Below are 18,476 nucleotides of genomic sequence, written 5' to 3'. Positions count from 1 at the left end.
TAAGTATATGGCATGTAGGGGCCCCAATGTGAACATACCCCATGTGATCTGCCATTTCTGTCATTTCAGCTTCTGCAAAATCAACACATTTACATCATTTTGTGAGGGACAACGCTACAAAAAAAAGTACACTCACCCCAGAAAGCCATATATTTTTGGAAAGTACATATTCCCCCGAATCTAAAATGGGTATCCATGTCTTTCTACTCCAAAGTACCAAGTCGCAAAGCTTTCCGAAATTCGCAATTTTTATAATATTTCCAAAAATCCTCTCAAAGCTTCCAGTTTGCAGCAACTTATCTCCCACGTATCATTAGGTACCCTGAATTTGAACGCCAGGGGGCCACTGAACAGTTTGATACCCAATATGTATAGGTTTACCTAAGTATGTGGCATGTAGGAGCCCCAATGTGAACATACCCCCATATGATCTATCATTTCTGTCATTTCAGCTTCAGCAAAATCAACACATTTACATCATTTTATGTGGGATAAAGTTAGTAAAAAGTACACTCACCCCAGAAAGTACACATTCCCCGAAATCTAAAATGGGTACCCATGTCTTTCTACTCCAAAGTACCAAGCCGCAAAGGTGTCCTAAGTTTATGACATTTTCAAAAATCACCTCAAAACTTAATATGCAGCATCTTATTTTCTATAGGTCATTAGGTACCAAGATAAAACACCCTAAATATGAACTCCAGGGGTCTACTGAACAGTTTGATGCCCACTGTACATAAGTTTATCAAAGCACATGGCACTTAGAGACCCCAAAATATAGCTTTTGCATACTAATTTCATGGCTTACCTTTACCTAATTCATAAACACATGGCAGTTTTATGTGGGATAGAAACTTCAGAAATGTATGGTAACCCCTGAAAACCATATATTTTTGGAAAGTACACATTCTGACAAAACCAATATGGGTAAAGAGTCCTTTCTACACCAAAGTACCAATCTGCAAAGCTTTCCTAAAGTTAGTGGTTTCTATGACATTTCAGAAAATCGCCTAAAAATGTTGCAATTTGCCGCATTTATCTCACACAATTTCTTGCATACAAGGAAAATCTCCCAAATAGGAACACTAGAGTTCTACTGAATAGCTTGATGCCCTATATGCATAGATTTACTAAACTATGCGGAGTACAGGGGCACCCAAATAAAAATAGTGCATATGAATTTTCACATATGACGCTCCGGCTTGTGCAGTTTTTGCACCCGGTATGTGTATTATGTGCCATAAGACCCCCTAACAGTATGGAGACCCTAGAAAACCATACATTTTCTGAAAGTACACATCCTGACAAAACAAAAATGGGCAAATACATCTTTCTACTGCAAACTACAAAGTTATGTTAAATAGAACGGTTTTTATAATATTTCTGGAAATTGTCACAAAGCTTGCATTTTACCTCATTATGTACCCCCACAATTTGTAACATATTAACATAAAACACTCTAAATATCAATGCCAGGGGTCTACTGAACAGTTTGATGCCCTATATGCATAGATTTACTAAACTATGCGGAGTACAAGGGCACCAAAATCAAAATCGTGCATATGAATTTTCACAAATGATGCTCCGGCTTGTGCAGTTTTTGCACCCAGTATGTGTATTATGTGCCATAAGACCCCCTAACAGTATGGAGACCCTAGAAAACCATACATTTTCTGAAAGTACACATTCTGACAAAACAAAAATGGGTAAATACATCTTTCTACTGCAAACTATCAAACTACAAAGCTATACTAAACAGAATGGTTTTTATAACATTTCTGGAAATTGTCACAAAGCTTGCATTTTGCCCCATTATGTACCCACATTTCATAACATACCAACATAAAACACTCCAAATATGAAAGCCAGGGGTCTACTGAACAGTTTGATGCCCTATATGCATAGATTTACCAAACTATGTGAGGTACAGAGGAAGCCAAATTGAAATACAGCAGACAAAATGTCCATGTGTAAAGACAAGTAACAAAGAACAATATGAAATGCCGTAAAATTGCTAAAATAAAAAAAAACTAAAATCAATGTTTTTTTTCTTCCTAGTGATATCTGCAGTCAGAATCACAGTTTGAGTATTTTGGCTTGGGCAAATTAGTTTTACAGACAAAGTCAAGTGAACAACAACTATGCATAATGTAATGACTAAAAATGCACCAAAATCACAGAAAATTTAACAAAAACACAAAAATAATACACAAAAGGTATTGTGCAGTGCGGTTAGTGAATATGCTATCCGCAATGGCAATAAAACATTTTTTTCAGGCAAGAAAAAAAACAATGCGATAAAAAATTACTAAATTGCATAAGTGTGTAAGTGTGTGTGTAACACATGGTAAAATGTGTTTTGTGTGCAAGTGTGTGAGTGTGCAAGTAAGTGTGAGTGCTGTGAATGTGTGAAACCCCCCAACCCCCCAAAATGTAAGTGTGTGTGTAGTGTGTATGTATAAGAGTAAGAATAAGTGTGTATTAGTGTAATAAGTATGTGATTGTGTATTTGTGTGTGTATCTGGCACTAACCTGGGCACAAACAGCTGGAGATCACAGGAGGGAGACAGAAGATCGTAGGGACAGCAGCAGCAGTCCGCTCCAGTGCATGGGCGGCACAGGAAGTGAGGGGGAGCACAGGAAGGGGGGGGAGAGCAGCAAAAGCTGCAGCAGCCTTTCCCCATGGGGCCCCTGGGCAATCGCACCCCAGGGGCCACTATTTACCCACTTCTGCTCGTTCCTTAGGGGGTTCTTTACCCTGCGCTCGCTCTCTGCACTCGGATTAAGCAGGGAGCACAGAGAATGAGCGCAAGATAAAGAAATCATAGCTCCTACGTGCTTGGCATTTAACATCTTTTTATGCCAGCACGTAGGAGCTACGTGCTTGGCAGGGAAAGGGTTAAAAGTGTGAGCTGGAGATATCCTGTTGTAATATCTTCTTTCTCCCCATGATTTACTAGCCACCTCCCTGTGTCTCACTGGTTTCCGATGGAAGGCAGGCAGGGTCTGAGTTGATTATCTTATTTCCCTTGATTACCTCTGGCTACCCCTTAATGATTAATTATTCCACCCCACATGGTTTTTAATTTTAATGTAGTCAGATTGTGAATTTTTTATTTTATTTTGTAAATAAAAGTTAAGTTTTAGCATTTCGTCTTTGGGAATGGTGCAAATAAACGAAGTCTAATTAAGATCACACAAGCTGTGTTCTTTTATTTTGTTGCATTTACTTACCTTACACTCTGCATGCACACCACCCTCCTATCCTCACTGTACCTGACACCTTCTTTTTCTGTGTAAGGTGCAATCATATCATTGGATTTGATATTTGTATGTGGAAGGTGCAACCATTATTTTCTTTTTTTTTTACACTTTTCAAAGTAAAGCCTGTTCCACTAGTACAGAGCTGTCCAGTTGGCAGCCCACGACCCCCCTCTGTGTGGCTCCCCACCTATCTGGCTGCATTTACTGCTTACCTTTGTGTAACCTTAAAATGGTATAAGTACTGAAATTAACTGACCCACTGCATTGTTCACATCTTAGATTCAGGTGGTAAACCCCTGTATTGTTTATACATGTAATCCCCTGTATTGTTTGCACCTTTAAACCTCTGTGTTGTTCACACCATCCACACTTTTCACCTGTTCATACCTCAGCCAGACTGTAGGAGCAGAGCCAGGATTGTGTCACTGTATGTACTGCCTGCAGGCATAGTATGGCACACAGGCAGGGTAGGGTAGACAGAGTATGGCACAGAGGCAGGATAGGGCACGCAGAGTATGGCACACACAGGCAGTACTTTGCCTGCCCCATGCTGCCTGTGAGTGCCATACTCTGCCTGCCCTATTCTGCCTGTGTGTGCCATATGCTGCCTGCCCTATGATTCCTGTGGGAGGTGAACCTGGCAGGGGTTTGTTCTGGTAGTTTGTTAGCAGTTAGCAGGGCTAGAAATAGTCATTTTATGGTTTTTTAAGGTATGTAATTATATGCTGGGGGTTGCTATGCTATCCACAGGGGAGGAGGAGGCAAGTGGATTTAAGGGTATGTCTTAATATGACATAATATAATTCTTTCACATATGAATGTAAGGTGATAGCCCTACAGTGAGCACTTTTTAATTTGCTGTAAATTTAATGCCAGACAATTTTTGAACATTTTGTGCATTTTAGTTTTACCCAGGAAAACAATATATTGTTTTTCAAGGACAACCTACAGTTTCAAAATATGCTAGAATTGAGGTGTAATTCCGCTTCTATAAGCTTCTAATTGTCTAAAAATAAAAATAAAAAGTTTTGTGGAACAATTCGCCAATGGCGAAATACAGAAATTTGCTGCAAATCCATGCCTGGCAAAAAAATTTGCTCATCACTAGTACACATTCCCCAAAATTTACATGTCTCTCTACTCTAAATTACCAAACTGCAAAGTTTTCCTAAAGTTCACACAATCTCACACAATTTTTTACACACAATGGAAAATCACCATAAATATGAATGTCAGAGCTCTACTTAAAAGTTTGAGGCCCAATATGCATAGAAATACAAAAGTCTGTGGTATGTATGAACCCCTGATGAAAATAGTGCATATGAATTTTCTTGCCTGCCAAGTCAGTTTTTGCAAACAGAGCCTCTGCAGCATGGTTATGTGTCATAAGACCCCCGAATTGTACAAAGACCCTAAGAAAACCATATATTTTTGGTAAGTGCACACTCTGAAAAATTAAACATGCATAAATAATGTTTTTTTTTTACACCAAAATACCAAACTGCAAAGCTATGCTAAAAACACATAAGGTACATTATTACAGTGATAAAAATGCGTAAAACCACAAATTGTGCAAATCAATGAAAAACCGGCAAATAACTTATCAGACAGCCCTGCTGTCAAACAAATGACAAACCGGTAAAATTAATAAGTAAAAGAAAACATGTTTTTGAGTGTTTGTGTATACATCTGTGAACAATTCTAAAAGTTGTGCAATAGTGAATAACTGTGTTTACTGTATAAGCGTGAAAATGTGTGTAAATTAAAAAATAAGGAATCTTTACTACAAATGTTTGTGTAACTGTATGTAAGTATCTGTAAATTTGTAAATATAGGCTATATATCACTGGAGGGGTCCTGAAGCTGGTCCTCTGCACAGTGCTGGGGGGAGAAAGAAGCAAGCAAATGCATGTCTATCAGCTCTCTGTAGTATTGATTAGTGATGAGCGAATTTCCGCATTTGGTCATTGGCGAATTGTTTCTCGAAACTTCCGTGAAAATTCACAACGGAAAAATTTCTTGCTGTTTCGTGAATTTTATGGCGAAGCGAAACAGGACAGATTTGCTCATCACTAGTATTGATTATTGTGTTGGTTTGAAACCCAACATACTGTTCTTCAACATCAGCTTATTCTTCCACTTTTTCTTCTTCTTCTTCTTAGCGCCCCCATTTTCTAAACGCTACTCCTCCTACAGTTTTAGGGGTGCAACGCCCAAACTCTCCACACTTCTTCACCCTATAGCGGAGTGGGTTGCTTGTGCTTTTCTAAGTGATCCCACCCCCATTGTTTTGTGGCGCTGCTCCGAACACCCCAATTTTTCCATTGACTTTGACAGGGAAGATTTTTAATCTGCTGCCACACTTACAGCTTTGAAGCTACACCCCCTAATCTTGAATAACATAATCATGGGGTCACCCTGAATGAAACAGCAACTTTGTTGGATGACCACCAAAGTGGGAGGGGCCAACAACAGCCAATCAAATTTCACCAATTGTCTTTTATGGGGAAATTGAAACTGATGCCAATCTTACAGCTTTGAGGCTACACTCCCCAAACTTGAATCACATAGTCATGGGGTCAGCCTGAATGAAAATATCATGATTGTTGAATGCCCAAATGTGGGTGGAGCTGTGAACAGCCAATGAAATTTTACCTATTGACATGGCGAAAATTCAACCTGGTGCCATTCTCACAGTAATAATGCCAGGGTCCCCAAACCAGGTAACTTTTGCCTTTGAGTTAGGCACCAGGTAACTGTAACTGCGGATCAAGGTTAGAAAAAGTGGGAAGAGCCACCAACAGCCAATCAGATTTCACATATTGAATTTTATTGGTTTGATGCCAGGGTTCCCAAACTTTACACAGTCAGTCACTGGCTGACTATGTTACAAGTTTAGGGCGGGGCCAACAACAGCCAATCAAATTTTACCTAGTGACTTTCAATGAGGAAATTCAACCTGCTGCCATTCTCACAGTATTAACCCCAGGGTCCCCAAACTTTTCACAGTTGGTCACTAGGGGACTGCAGTTTTAGTTTTGAAAAGTGGGCGGAGCCACCAACAGCCAATCAAATTTCACCTATTGATTTTTATTGGTTTCATGCTAGAGTTCCTAAACTTGCACAGTCAGTCATTGGGTGACTACACATTCAAGTTACCTTTAAAAAAGCAAAATTTGAAGGGCCAACAACAGTCAATCAAATTTCGCCCATTGATTTTAATGGGAAAATTGGGACTGCTGCAAATCTTACAGCTTTGAGGCTACACTCCTCAAACTTTAATCACATACTCATGGGGTGAGAAATATGATGATTGTTGGCTGCCCCAAAGTGGGTGGAGCTGTGAACAGCCAATCGGATTTTACCTATTGACTTGGCAGAAATTCAACCTGCTGCCATTCTCACAGTAATAACACCAGGGTCCCCAAACTTTGCCGAATTAGGCACCAGGTAACTGCAGTTCAAGGTTAGAAAAGTGGGTGGAGCCACCAGCAGCCAATCAGACATCACCTATTGAATTTTATTGGTTTGATGTCAGGGTTCCCAAACTTTGCACAGTCAGTCACTGGGTGACTATGTTACAAGTTTAGGGTAGGGCCAACAACAGCCAATCAGATTTTACCTAAAGACTACATATCTTTAAATTTTAACTGCTGCCATTCTTTAAATATTAATACTAAAGTCACCAAACTTTGCAGAGCTTGTCACCAGGTAACTGCGGTTCAGAGTTAGAAAAAGTGGGTGGAGCCACCAACAGCCAATCAGATTTTAACTATTGATTTTCAATGGGGAAATTCAACCTGCTGCCATTCTTACAGTATTAACACCAGGGTCACTAGGGGAGTGCATTTTTAGGTTTTAAAAAGTGGACGGAGCCACCAACAGCCAATCAGACTTTATCTATTGATTTTTTTTAATTTAAATTTAAAATTCTGCCTTTCTAACACTATTATGTCAGGGTTCCCAAACGTTACACAATCAGTCACTGGCTAACTAAATTTTTTTAGGGTTAGAACAAGTGGGCAGAGACACCAACAGCCAATCCATTTCCTCCCATTAAATTTCATTGGTTTATATTTAAACTTATGCCATTAGTTAAAAATTAATTCCAGGGTTGTTAAACTTTCCAGAGTTAGTCACTGGGTGTTTGCCATTCAAAGTTAGAAAAAAGTGGGCGGAACCACCAACAGCCAATCACATTTCACCTATTTACTTTGAATGGTTAAGTGTAAAATTCTGTCAGTCTCACAATTTTTAAGTTGGTCACTGGGGAACTGCAGTTCAAAAATAGGAAAAGTGGCTTGGGCCACTAAGAGCCAATCAGATTTCATCCTTTGAATTTTATTGGTTTAAATTTAAAATGCTGCCATTCTCACACTATTTATGCCAGGGTGCCCATTGTTTGTCACTGGGTGACTTCGACTCAAGGTTAGAAAAAGTGAGCACACCCAACAACCGCCAATCACAATTTACCTATTGACTTTTATTGGTTTAAATTTAAACTGCTGCCATTCTTTAACTATTAATCCTATGGTCCCTAAACTTTGCAGCCACCAACCGCCAACCAGATGTCACTTGTTGACTTTCAGTGGGGAAATTTAAGTTGCTGCCATTCAGACACTATTAAAACCAGGGTCTCAAAGTTTGCACAGTGGTTTTTACTATATAACTGTGGTCCAAGGTTAGAAAAAGTGGGCAGAGCCAACAACAGATCAGATTTCATGCAGTGACTTCACGTTTTTCAAACCAACATGAAGTTTGTTCTCACACTTCCCTTTCTAGTTGTTATAAAATAATTGTATATCCTTCATGTGGATGACAAGTCATCTTTTAAATTTAAGGGGTCTTTATAAAGTGCATTTTTTACTGACCACTGTTTAGACGGTAGGTTTATATAGGTATAAATGTTTTCACTTTTAGTGTGTATGTTATTTATTGCTTTTACATTAATAAAAATCCTTTTTTCCTCAAGATAATTCAGACACCAAAAACAAGGAAAGATGTAGGATTGGAATGAAATTAGAATATCCCAGTGGTCATTCTATGAATAATGTTTGGATACCTCATGCATGTAGCATGAAGACTAACCACAACTTGGAAGAACTTAATACATGCATGCAAGGAAAGGTTATATACATATTGGGAGATTCAACCCTGCGACAGTGGATGTTGTACTTTAAAAGTAAACTGAATGGTGAGTACTGCATTTTCAAGAATCATATTAAGTGACTGGCTTTTTTTCAGGCAAATGCAGTAAGAACAATAAATCAAAACATTTAATTGGCTGTCATGGGTACATGATGAAGTACAAATGTGTCCGGTGTTCATTAATAAACCCCAGTGTGTGTATGTGTGTGTGTGTGTGTGTATACACGCAAATGAAGATATTTGATACTATATGTGCTAATTTTCAGGGATATAGCAAGTTATAATGAAGCCTTATAGCCTAATACTTTCCTTGCTATAACAGATTTCATAATATTTCATGGAAGTTGTGTGGACTGAATATTTAAAATTTCATCTATAGATAAAGCATATAAAATGCTCCAAATTATTAGCCCTATTTTATGGGCATTGGCTATTTCTGTATGGAAAAAAGGGTAGAAATAGACAGAAGGATAGATTTTAGTATATGGAAAGACTAGGAGAATAAAGATATTAAGTGAGATGGGTAAAAGAGTATAAAGAGTAGGCATTGTGTCTAAGATTTCCTGTTGTATTCATTGGTGCATATATACTGTATATGTTTTGTTGTAACAGAGGTTCGTAAATACATTTAGGTGAGTGGTGCCAAAACATCAAATGTATTTTAACTCTTAACATTTCTTCAATAAATATTTTGTGCTTTATTTATAAAATGATTGAAGTCTGTCAAAATCAAAGTTAGGGGTTGCAGGGATAGACTTGCCAGTTTATAAAGCATTGAAAAGTGTTTTAGTAAAATAAAGGAAAGAATAACAGTAACTGATATTAGAATTAAAATTCCATACCATTTTTAAAAAGCAACTAAAATTGACTTTGTTTTGTACCATTTCAATTATGTTATAACATTTTCCATAATGAGGAAGATGCTGGAGATTTTCTGGAGCAGAGAACTATTTTCACAAACAATTTCATCAATTGCTGAAATCCCTTAAATAAATGTAAATATGTATGTATGTATAACTTTACTTATAAAGCACTACAAGGATACACAGTGCTGTACAGTCTTACCATATACACAATTACACACCGGGAGGACAAACGTTATGATAAATACAAAAAATAAGTATAAATACAGAGAGATTAAGTGCCATGTGGTATGAGACACAGTAGGAAGGAGGTCCCTGCCCCATAGAGCTTACAATCTAAGTGGTCGGGTAACATACAGGCACAAATTGAGAGGTAAGAGTGCAAAAGGCATGGGCATTTGCCCTTAAGTGCAAGACTAGACAAAATAATGTTTTAGTGCTCCAGAAGGTAGCATCTGAGAGAGTGAGCAAGTGTTCCCTATGGAGGCATTCAGGGATAGAGTTCCAGAGGAAAGGAGCAGCGAGATAGAAAGGTGAGAGAGAGCAGTGGGTGTGGATGGTGAAAAAAGACAGACTCTGTGAGAGAAATGGAGGAAACGATCAGGAGCGTACAGGGAGACCAATAAAGAAATGTAGCAAGGAGCTGGGCTTTGAATGTTAGCAGAACAATTTTGTATGCTATCCTTTGCAGCCATGCTAGAGAGATTACTTGGGGCTGAACAGATTAAATGAGAACTAGATAAAAACAACAAAATAGTAATGTATCAATATGCATTGGCAATTAAACATTTTACAGATAGTTACATAGTTACATAGGGTTGAAAAAAGAACAGAGTCCATCAACTTCAACCCTTCCAGAGATCCATAATAAGGCAAAATTATGTTTTAATCCCTTGAGTCAATGCCCTTTTGTATACAAGTCAGCACTTTATTTGCTTTAGTAGCCACAGAATGACAATGCCTAGAATTAGACAACTTGTTATCTATAAAAAAAAACAAATCCTTCTCCATTAAGGATACCCCCAACACAATACCATTTAGTTGATAGCTCACATTTATATTATTTCTACCAAAGTGCATAACTTTGCACTTGTCCACACTGAACCTCATTTTCCAGTTTGCTGCCCAGATTTCCAGTTTTGTCAAATCGCTCTGTAAAACTGGCAGCATCCTGCATGAAACTTATAGTTTTGCACAATTTAGTGTTGTCAGCAAAAATAGAAACAGTACTTTCTATGCCCACCATAAACAAGTTAAAAAGCAATCTTATAGAGAGAGATTGCCAAGACCACCTTTAATGGGTGTTGGTTAATGGGCAGTCTTCTACTTTACAAGTTGCAAGCAGGGGAGGATTAAGCCTGTAGAACCAATGCAGTGGTCTTGGCAATCTCTCTCTATAAAAGCTAAAGGCATGGGGGTGGACTAAGCCCTCTGACTCAAAGCAGCTCCCAGGTCAAGAATGGCTACTGTGAACGGGAGTGCCAGCCTTTGAAAAATATGACCAGAGGTAAATAGATAGGACCACCATACGTGGTGGTATGGTGGTTTACCAATCTTATGATCATGATTTTGTAACTAAAAACCCCTGTTTTTTGTAAATACATGCACTAACATAGATAATTTACTTATGAAACAGGGGACCAGGGAATGTGCATTGATCAATCCCCTTCTCTTTTTTGTATGCTTTTGTTAAAAGGGAAGCCTTCATTAGCTGGCTCCTCAGTTGTATATACAGATGAAAAATAAGAGTTCCAAATTTCTGCTTTTTCCCTGTTCTCATCAACCAACTTAGCCCCCCCCCATGATAATAAGATTTCCACCCATTCTTGCTTCATTTTTTTACTATTCACATAATTAAAACTTGGATATTATTGTACCTGAAAACTATTTATTTTCTAATTTTTGCTCACCCTAAAGAAAAATCATTTAGTCCAGGGAAGGTGCTCCATTTCCCTCATAATGAATTCAAATATTTTATTTGCTTTAATAGGATTTAGGTGGTAATCCTGGGAGAGGAACATAACCCACCATCCCACTCCTCATAAATTTTACTGTTTCAACAAAACAAGTGTTTTTGTACTTATTATAATTTGTCAAAAGTGAAATCAAACTACAGTTTCTTGCCTAATGATTTTTCCACCTTCCCTCATAGCTAACTTAATTTAATAACTAACTAATTTAATTGCCTTTTATGAGGAGGTGAGCAGGAACCTCAGTGGCAGTGGATGTCATCTACTTGGACTTTGCTAAAGCATTTGATACAGTACCACATGGAAATTTAATGATAAAATTGAGGAATATTGGCCTAGAACATAATATTTGTGTTCTTGGATAGAGAACTGGCTGAAGGCTAGATTGCAAAGAGTGGTGGTAAATGGAACATTTTCTAATTGGGCCAGTGTTGTTAGTGGAGTACTGCAGGGGTCAGTCCTTGGTCCTTTTGCTGTTTATTAATGACCTGAAGGTGGGTATACAAAGTACTGTTTCTATTTTTGAAGATTATACTAAATTGTGCAAAACTATCAGTTCCATGCAATATGCTGCCACTTTCCAGAGCGATTTGACAAAGTTGGAAAACTGGGCAGCAAAATGGAAAATCAGGTTCAATGTTGAAAAATACTATGCACTTTGGTAGAAATAATATAAATGTTAATATAAATAATATTATATATAATATAAATGTTAAAAAGTTATACACTACATGGTAGTGTTTTGGGGGGATTCTTAATTGAAAAGGATCTGGGGTGTTTATACATAACAAGTTGTCCAGGCAATGTCATTCAGTGGCTACTAAAGCAAATAAAGTGCTGTCTTGCATGAAAAGGGCATTGACTCATGGGATAAAAACATAATTTTGCCTCTTTATAGGTCACTGGTAAGCCCTCACCTTGAGTATGCGGTGCAATTTTGGGTTCCAGTCCTTATGAAGGATATTAATGAGCTGGAGAGAGTGCAGAGATGTGCAAATAAACTGGTGGAATGGAAGATTTAAACTATGAGGTTAGACTGGCAAGTATGTTTGTAAAGGAATGAAGCACACCAATATGCCAGCAATGCCTTTAACTCATTTATTGCAGAAACAAATAGCACAAGCTTTTGGGGGATAGCCCCTTCTTCAGGTGCAGTACACACAAGTGAACATTTTGCTCATTAAATACCTTAACAGATCATGTGATGCTACCATGTGACCCATTAACCCCATCATGGCTGCAATATCAGACAGTCCCAAGCAGCCATTTCACCACTCCATTATATGTGAAATGACAATCCATTCATAGGAGTCTTTATAATTCATGGTCTGTAAAAAATATAACCATAAATACAAAGTATCACATTAAAAAACAATTATACAAATTATCCCCCAGAAAACAGTTGCAAAATCTATTAAAAATATTTCAGGCGAAAACTTTCATTTAAACCTTGTAGAGAAAAAGAATCCAATTTTTTAATCCACAATCCACATAAGAATGTGGAGGCGATAAAGAAGAAATTAGGTGTAAGATCTTCCTTTGTCCCTAACTATACCCCCAAATGCATTGAGATGTTTGAATTTATGGTCAAACAGGATTTAACAAAACTAATGAATAATCCAACTAATAAGGTTCATAATGGTTTTATGTCCAAGGAGGAACAGAGAGCGCTGATGGATTTAAGATCTTACAATGATGTTATAGTGCAAACAGCAGATAAAGATGGTGCTATAGTAATTTTGGATCATGAAGCATATATAAATGAAGCCCATTGGCAGTTGAACAATAAAACTCAATATAAAAAACTTACTTTTAACTCTACAGAATTATTTAGAAAAGGAAGTGGATTATTTTCTAGAAGGAGCATTACGTGATGGTTTTATTAGGCAATAATTATTTACAGTCCTGATGGTTGATTGGCCACAAATATCATACATATATTTTTTGCCCAAGATCCACAAAGCTTTGCAGAATCCACCAGGGAGACCAATAGTCTCAGGGTGTGGATCTATATTTCAACCATTAGCAATATATTTGGATGTTATATATATCAGCCAATTTTTAAATTGCTTCATACCTGTCTGACACCACAGATTTTTTTAATAGACTTACTGAGGTGAAACTGAATGCATTAGAAAGCTGAATTTAAAAACGTATGAAATTAATTTTGCATGTGATGTTTTGGAATTAATATTAACTAAAAATTACTTACTATGTACTATGTACAGCGGATGGCTTGTGCAACGGGGGCAAACATGGCACCTATATATGCGAATGCGTTCATGTATATGTTTGAGAACAAATTCATTTTAAAATAAGAACTGGAATGAGCACATTCTACATTATTTGTGCTATGTGGGTGACATTTTTTTGCTTTGGAATGGAACATCAGAACAGTTCGGATTGATGGTACAAGAGTTAAATCAGGTGCATGGTAACATTAAATTTATATTGGAACAATCTGAGCAGGAACTATCATTCTTAGATGTTAAGGTCAAAATTGTAAATAATGAAATAATGACTACCATGCATTATAAACCCACTGATTGTAATACTATTTTATTGCCCAATAGTTGCCACCCTCCTGGTGTATTTAAAGGCCTTTCATATAGGCAGTTGAGTAGAGTGAGATGGATTACATCTAGTGTGGAGCTTTGTGAGGTGGAAGCACAAGGTATGGTTAAAAAAATTGGCTATAATGAGAAGCAAATTAAACAAGATTTAAAAGGAGTGAAATATTAGGAATTACTAATTAAGAAAATGCAACCTAAGAAAACTAAATCTGACAGAGTGGCCTTTGTGTCAACTTTTGGTAGCTACACCCCCTAATATAAATTAAATAATCCTAAAACATTGGAACATGCTGCAAAGCAATCGTGAGGTAGGCAAACTGTTTAAAGAAACCCCACTATTTTCTTATAGGCGGGGGAAATCGATAAGACAGGTTTTATCCAAAAAGGTTTTACAAAAAGAAAAGAAAAGTGTGTTATTAGCAGCCCTCAAATTAGGTACCTTTGTGTGTGGTGTTTGTGGGTATTGCACAGGTATTATACAAGGTGATCCGATTGCCCATCCCACTAAAGGTACACCAGTCCAAATTCAAGAACATTTTACATGCAATAGCTCTGGAGTATTTTATATGATAAAATGCCAATGTGGTTTTTCCTATGTGGGGCAGACAGCTAGAACAATAAGAACGCGTTTAAATTAACATAAAAGCAATATAAAAAAACTGTACCCCAGAGAGAGAAAAAGAAAAATCTGAACAAGAAAGTGGAAAGAAATATGTATCTGAGTTATCTGTGGCCAAAATTTTTATTTTGCTAAGCATACTGTTGCACAAATGAGATGGACAGTATTAGAACAAGTCCACTTACTCAGAGGTGGAAATTTGACTAAATAACTATTAAAAGGGAGGCAGTGTGGATTTAAAAATTGGATTCTCTTTCTCTACAAGGTTAAACTGTTTTCTGTGGGATACTTTGAATAATTGTTTTTTAATGTGATACTTTGTATTAATGGTTATATTTTTTACAGACTATGAATTATAAAGACTCCTTTGAAATGGATTGCCATTTCACATATAATTGAGTGGTAAAATGGCTGCCTGGGACTGTTTGATATTGCAACCGTGATGGGGTTAATGGGTCACATGGTAGCATCACATGATCTGTTAAGGTATTTAATGAGCAAAATGTTTACTTGTGTGTACTGCACCTGAAGAAGGGGCTTGTGCTATTTGTTTCTGCAATAAATGAGTTAAAGGCATTGCCGACATGTTGATATGCTTCTTCCCTTTACAAAGATACATAAAAAAAAGGCTTGGGAGTGGCTGAGGAAGTCAAGCACCCTCTGAGAGTATGTATGTAAGTGGCGTGCTGAAGATTTCTTTTTGTTGGTTAGACTGTCAAGGTTGTGGTTGTTTTCTCTGGGGAAAAAAGGCACTTGTGCGGGGAAATGATTACTCTGTACAAGCACATTAGAAGGGATTATAGGCAGATAGGGGATGTTTTTTTTACCCATAAAAATAAGCAGCGCACGAGAGGCCACCCCTTTAGATTAGAGGAACAGAACTTTTATTTGAAGCAGCATAGGTGGGGCAGTGAGGTTGGGGAATGCCCTTCTGTTCATTCCTTTAAGAGGGACGTGGATGATTTCTTGAACAAGCATAATTTTCAAGGCTATTGTGATACTAAAATCTACAGGTAGTATTAATGTCGGTATATACTGTATGGTTTATGTATGTGAGTATATAGATAGGTCAGTATAGGTTTGTTTGTTTGTTTGTTCACTTGGAAAGGTTGAAGTTGATGGACGCTGGTCTTTTTTCAACCCTATGTAACTATGTAACTATATGTATCTATGGAGCTATGTAACTTCTCAACATGTTGAAGGTAAGGTCTACAGGGCACTTGCTTAAGTTCAATACTACACATTCCTTCATTTGCTATTTTCCTCCCAAACCACTTTAAAATTCTACTCATGTAACATCCCTACTATATATATAAATAATTCACAGTTTAGATAGACACCTGCATATAAACCAATACTATTTGCAGCAGGCATCTAAATTAATTGCTGATACGCAATGTCATGTGAATTAAATATATGTATTTATTTAATGGATTGAGGTGGCAAACCTACCCCTGCAGTTTGTGGCCAGCAGATGGCACCAAATATGAATTTTGTTTAGATGGTAAATGATGCTATATAAGCATTTATAGATTATATTCTGCTATTATAGAGACATTTTTTCAACTTTCCTTGAAAAATGTATGCAATAGCCATACCTTTTTTATTTCTTTTTTTTTTTATTTTAGAATTGACAGTTTTGAACCTTTATGAAAGTGGCTGGGCACAAAAGATTTGGGGCATTGATGTAAAGAGGAATATGAGAATAAGCTGGAAAAGACATGGCAACCCATTCATTAGCAGTTCATACCAGTCTTGCAGAGAGGATCGCACCATTCCACGAGAAATCGACTTAATTGGAGGACATGATAAAACTGTAATTGTCCTTAATATAGGTTGTCATTTTAGGTCTTATCCAGTTCACCACTTCATCAGGAGACTCATCAACATTCGAAAGGCATTGGTGCGTCTTTTCCGACGAAGCCCTCAAACTAAGGTTATACTTAAAGCAGAGAACCTTATGTCTTCAAGCATTACTCATGAATTAAATTCCGATTTCCATGGTCTTGTTCACTACTTTGTATTTGAACTTATCTTTAAAGATCTAAATGTTGGATTTGTAAATGGTTGGGACATGACAAATGCATTTGATGCAAACAATGTTCACCCCCCTCCAGAATACATTCAAAATGAAGTTGATTTATTTATGACTTACATCTGTTAATGAACCCATTAAACACTTTTCATAATGCTATGAAATTAGGGCTTTAGCAGTAATGTTAGAAGTGTTCAAAACACCTCATACAACCCAACAGGTTGACTGGGTAGTTGCCACATTTTTAGAGGTGCACCTATTTCCAGGGAAATCTGCAGTGCTTTTTATTTATGTCAGTACCAAACAACCCTTAGGCAAGTAACAATCATTTGATCTTGACTAAAAAATGTCTTGTGTGATATTTGTTATTTAGGCCCAACTAATTATGTAAGTAAGTAAGTAAAAAGCTGTGCAAACCTAGCAGAATAATTAGTATACATGAATAAAATAAGTATTTTTACTAACTATGGTAGTCTTACACATACACATTTATGTCCCTCTTGTGATTTTCTTATGATGCCTAAGACTACCATCTTGCCAGAACTGGATCTGGGCATATTGTGAAAAACAGGTGACTGTGCTTTGTACCTTGCCCAGTTTTTTTAATAGTTCCACCACCTACTGTACATGTCCTTACAGTAAAGGTGTTGCATTACTATGTATGTATTCATATTTAGTTTAAAATGCTTTATTTTTCTATTGCAACTTTTGTGGATGTTTAAAAATAAAATAATAAAATAATAAAAATAATTTTTAGAGGTATGACCACAAAAGTTATACAGACATAGAAAAAAACCCTCTGCAATCATTTTTAATATATCAATGACATTAAGATATTTTTCTCATTTAACTATTATATTTCTTCGCCTTTAAACAAAACAGGGAGTGTTGTCCGTGTATTGAAATATCTTTTCAAGCTGGCCAACTACATCAGTAATCCCTATTGTAGCCTGTCCTACACTGACTTAAAAGGACTTATTTGCTTTCTACTATTTTATAATGCATTTTTCAAAAGGGCTACATTTTACCTGCAACTTTTTTCAACATTCAAAAGCCCCAAGTGGTTGCCATTTATATTCTCACCCCCCAGCCTGTGTATCAGATTAGCAATTATAATAACGAATTGTTGCGTGCCTAACAAATTAGCACAATGATATTACCTTTACCTCCCATTTTAAGCCCTATAAATGACACTTTATGATATGATGTGAAGTGAGCAATGATTACAAATTATACAAGAACCATTATATGCAAATTCATGTTGGTTTTACAAGGCATAATTAAGGAAGCATAAAATTGTCAACTATCAGATTTTGTAAATAAAAATAAAGAGAAAATACATCTAAGCCTTATTTTATATGGAATTCCATCTCCTCTGACTATAAAGCTATAACTGTGTGTAAAGCACTAGTGTTAGGACTCGTGGGAATTTTTTATTTAAGCGAAACTATCATGAAAACAAGCATTTTATATAATCTTCATCTCATGGTAATTAAAAAACATTTAATTAAACTTTCAATTAAGTATAATGTACTGTTTCTAAAACAATCAATTTACTCTTTACTGTCCCCCTTTGCATCTACTGTACATGCAGGATTTTCATCAAAATTATTTTTTAAACAGCTCATATAATTTTCAAGGCAAAGGGAGCAAAAACCAATGATTGAAGTTATATATTAGAAAATTATAATATAGTTATAGTAGTAAAGTTTACTGTCCATTGAAAGAAGAGCATAAATAGTTACGCTAATATTATTTTTTTCAAGAAAACCTAAGCTTTCAAAAGATGCTGAAATTAATTGCCCAAAAAAAAGGAAAATATATTCTAATTAAACACTTATATTATCTACATAGTTTTTTCTCTGCACTAAAATACAATATATTTGGAATGACCCATGTTTCTAAAACATCTCAGTATCTAATATGTGTAGTCTATGCTAATTTCTGACTAGCAGTATACTACCAAATTCCCAAGGCACTGGTACAGAAATCGGCATACATGAA

The 18,476-nt window shown here is 36.6% G+C and overlaps 1 protein-coding gene across 2 annotated transcripts in view; it reads left to right on the top strand.

The window, feature by feature from the left end:
* LOC101734002 (NXPE family member 4) overlaps positions 1-18,038 on the top strand; it is an 85,405-nt gene extending 67,367 nt beyond the window's left edge. The window contains exons 4-5 of one of the 2 annotated variants that reach the window (XM_031906409.1): positions 8,237-8,458; positions 16,066-18,038. In XM_031906409.1, the coding sequence (XP_031762269.1) occupies positions 8,237-8,458; positions 16,066-16,601 (758 nt within the window). In that variant the 3' untranslated portion in view covers positions 16,602-18,038. The remainder of the gene's footprint in view (positions 1-8,236; positions 8,459-16,065) is intronic. The other variant, XM_031906408.1, reaches the window with a different exon arrangement.
* The last annotated feature ends 438 nt before the right edge of the window (positions 18,039-18,476 follow it).

This window comes from Xenopus tropicalis, chromosome 7 (genome assembly GCF_000004195.4).
Source record: "Xenopus tropicalis strain Nigerian chromosome 7, UCB_Xtro_10.0, whole genome shotgun sequence".
NCBI lineage: Eukaryota > Metazoa > Chordata > Amphibia > Anura > Pipidae > Xenopus > Xenopus tropicalis.
Note: the sequence above shows the minus strand (reverse complement) of the source record. Positions and strands in the feature narration are given on the sequence as shown.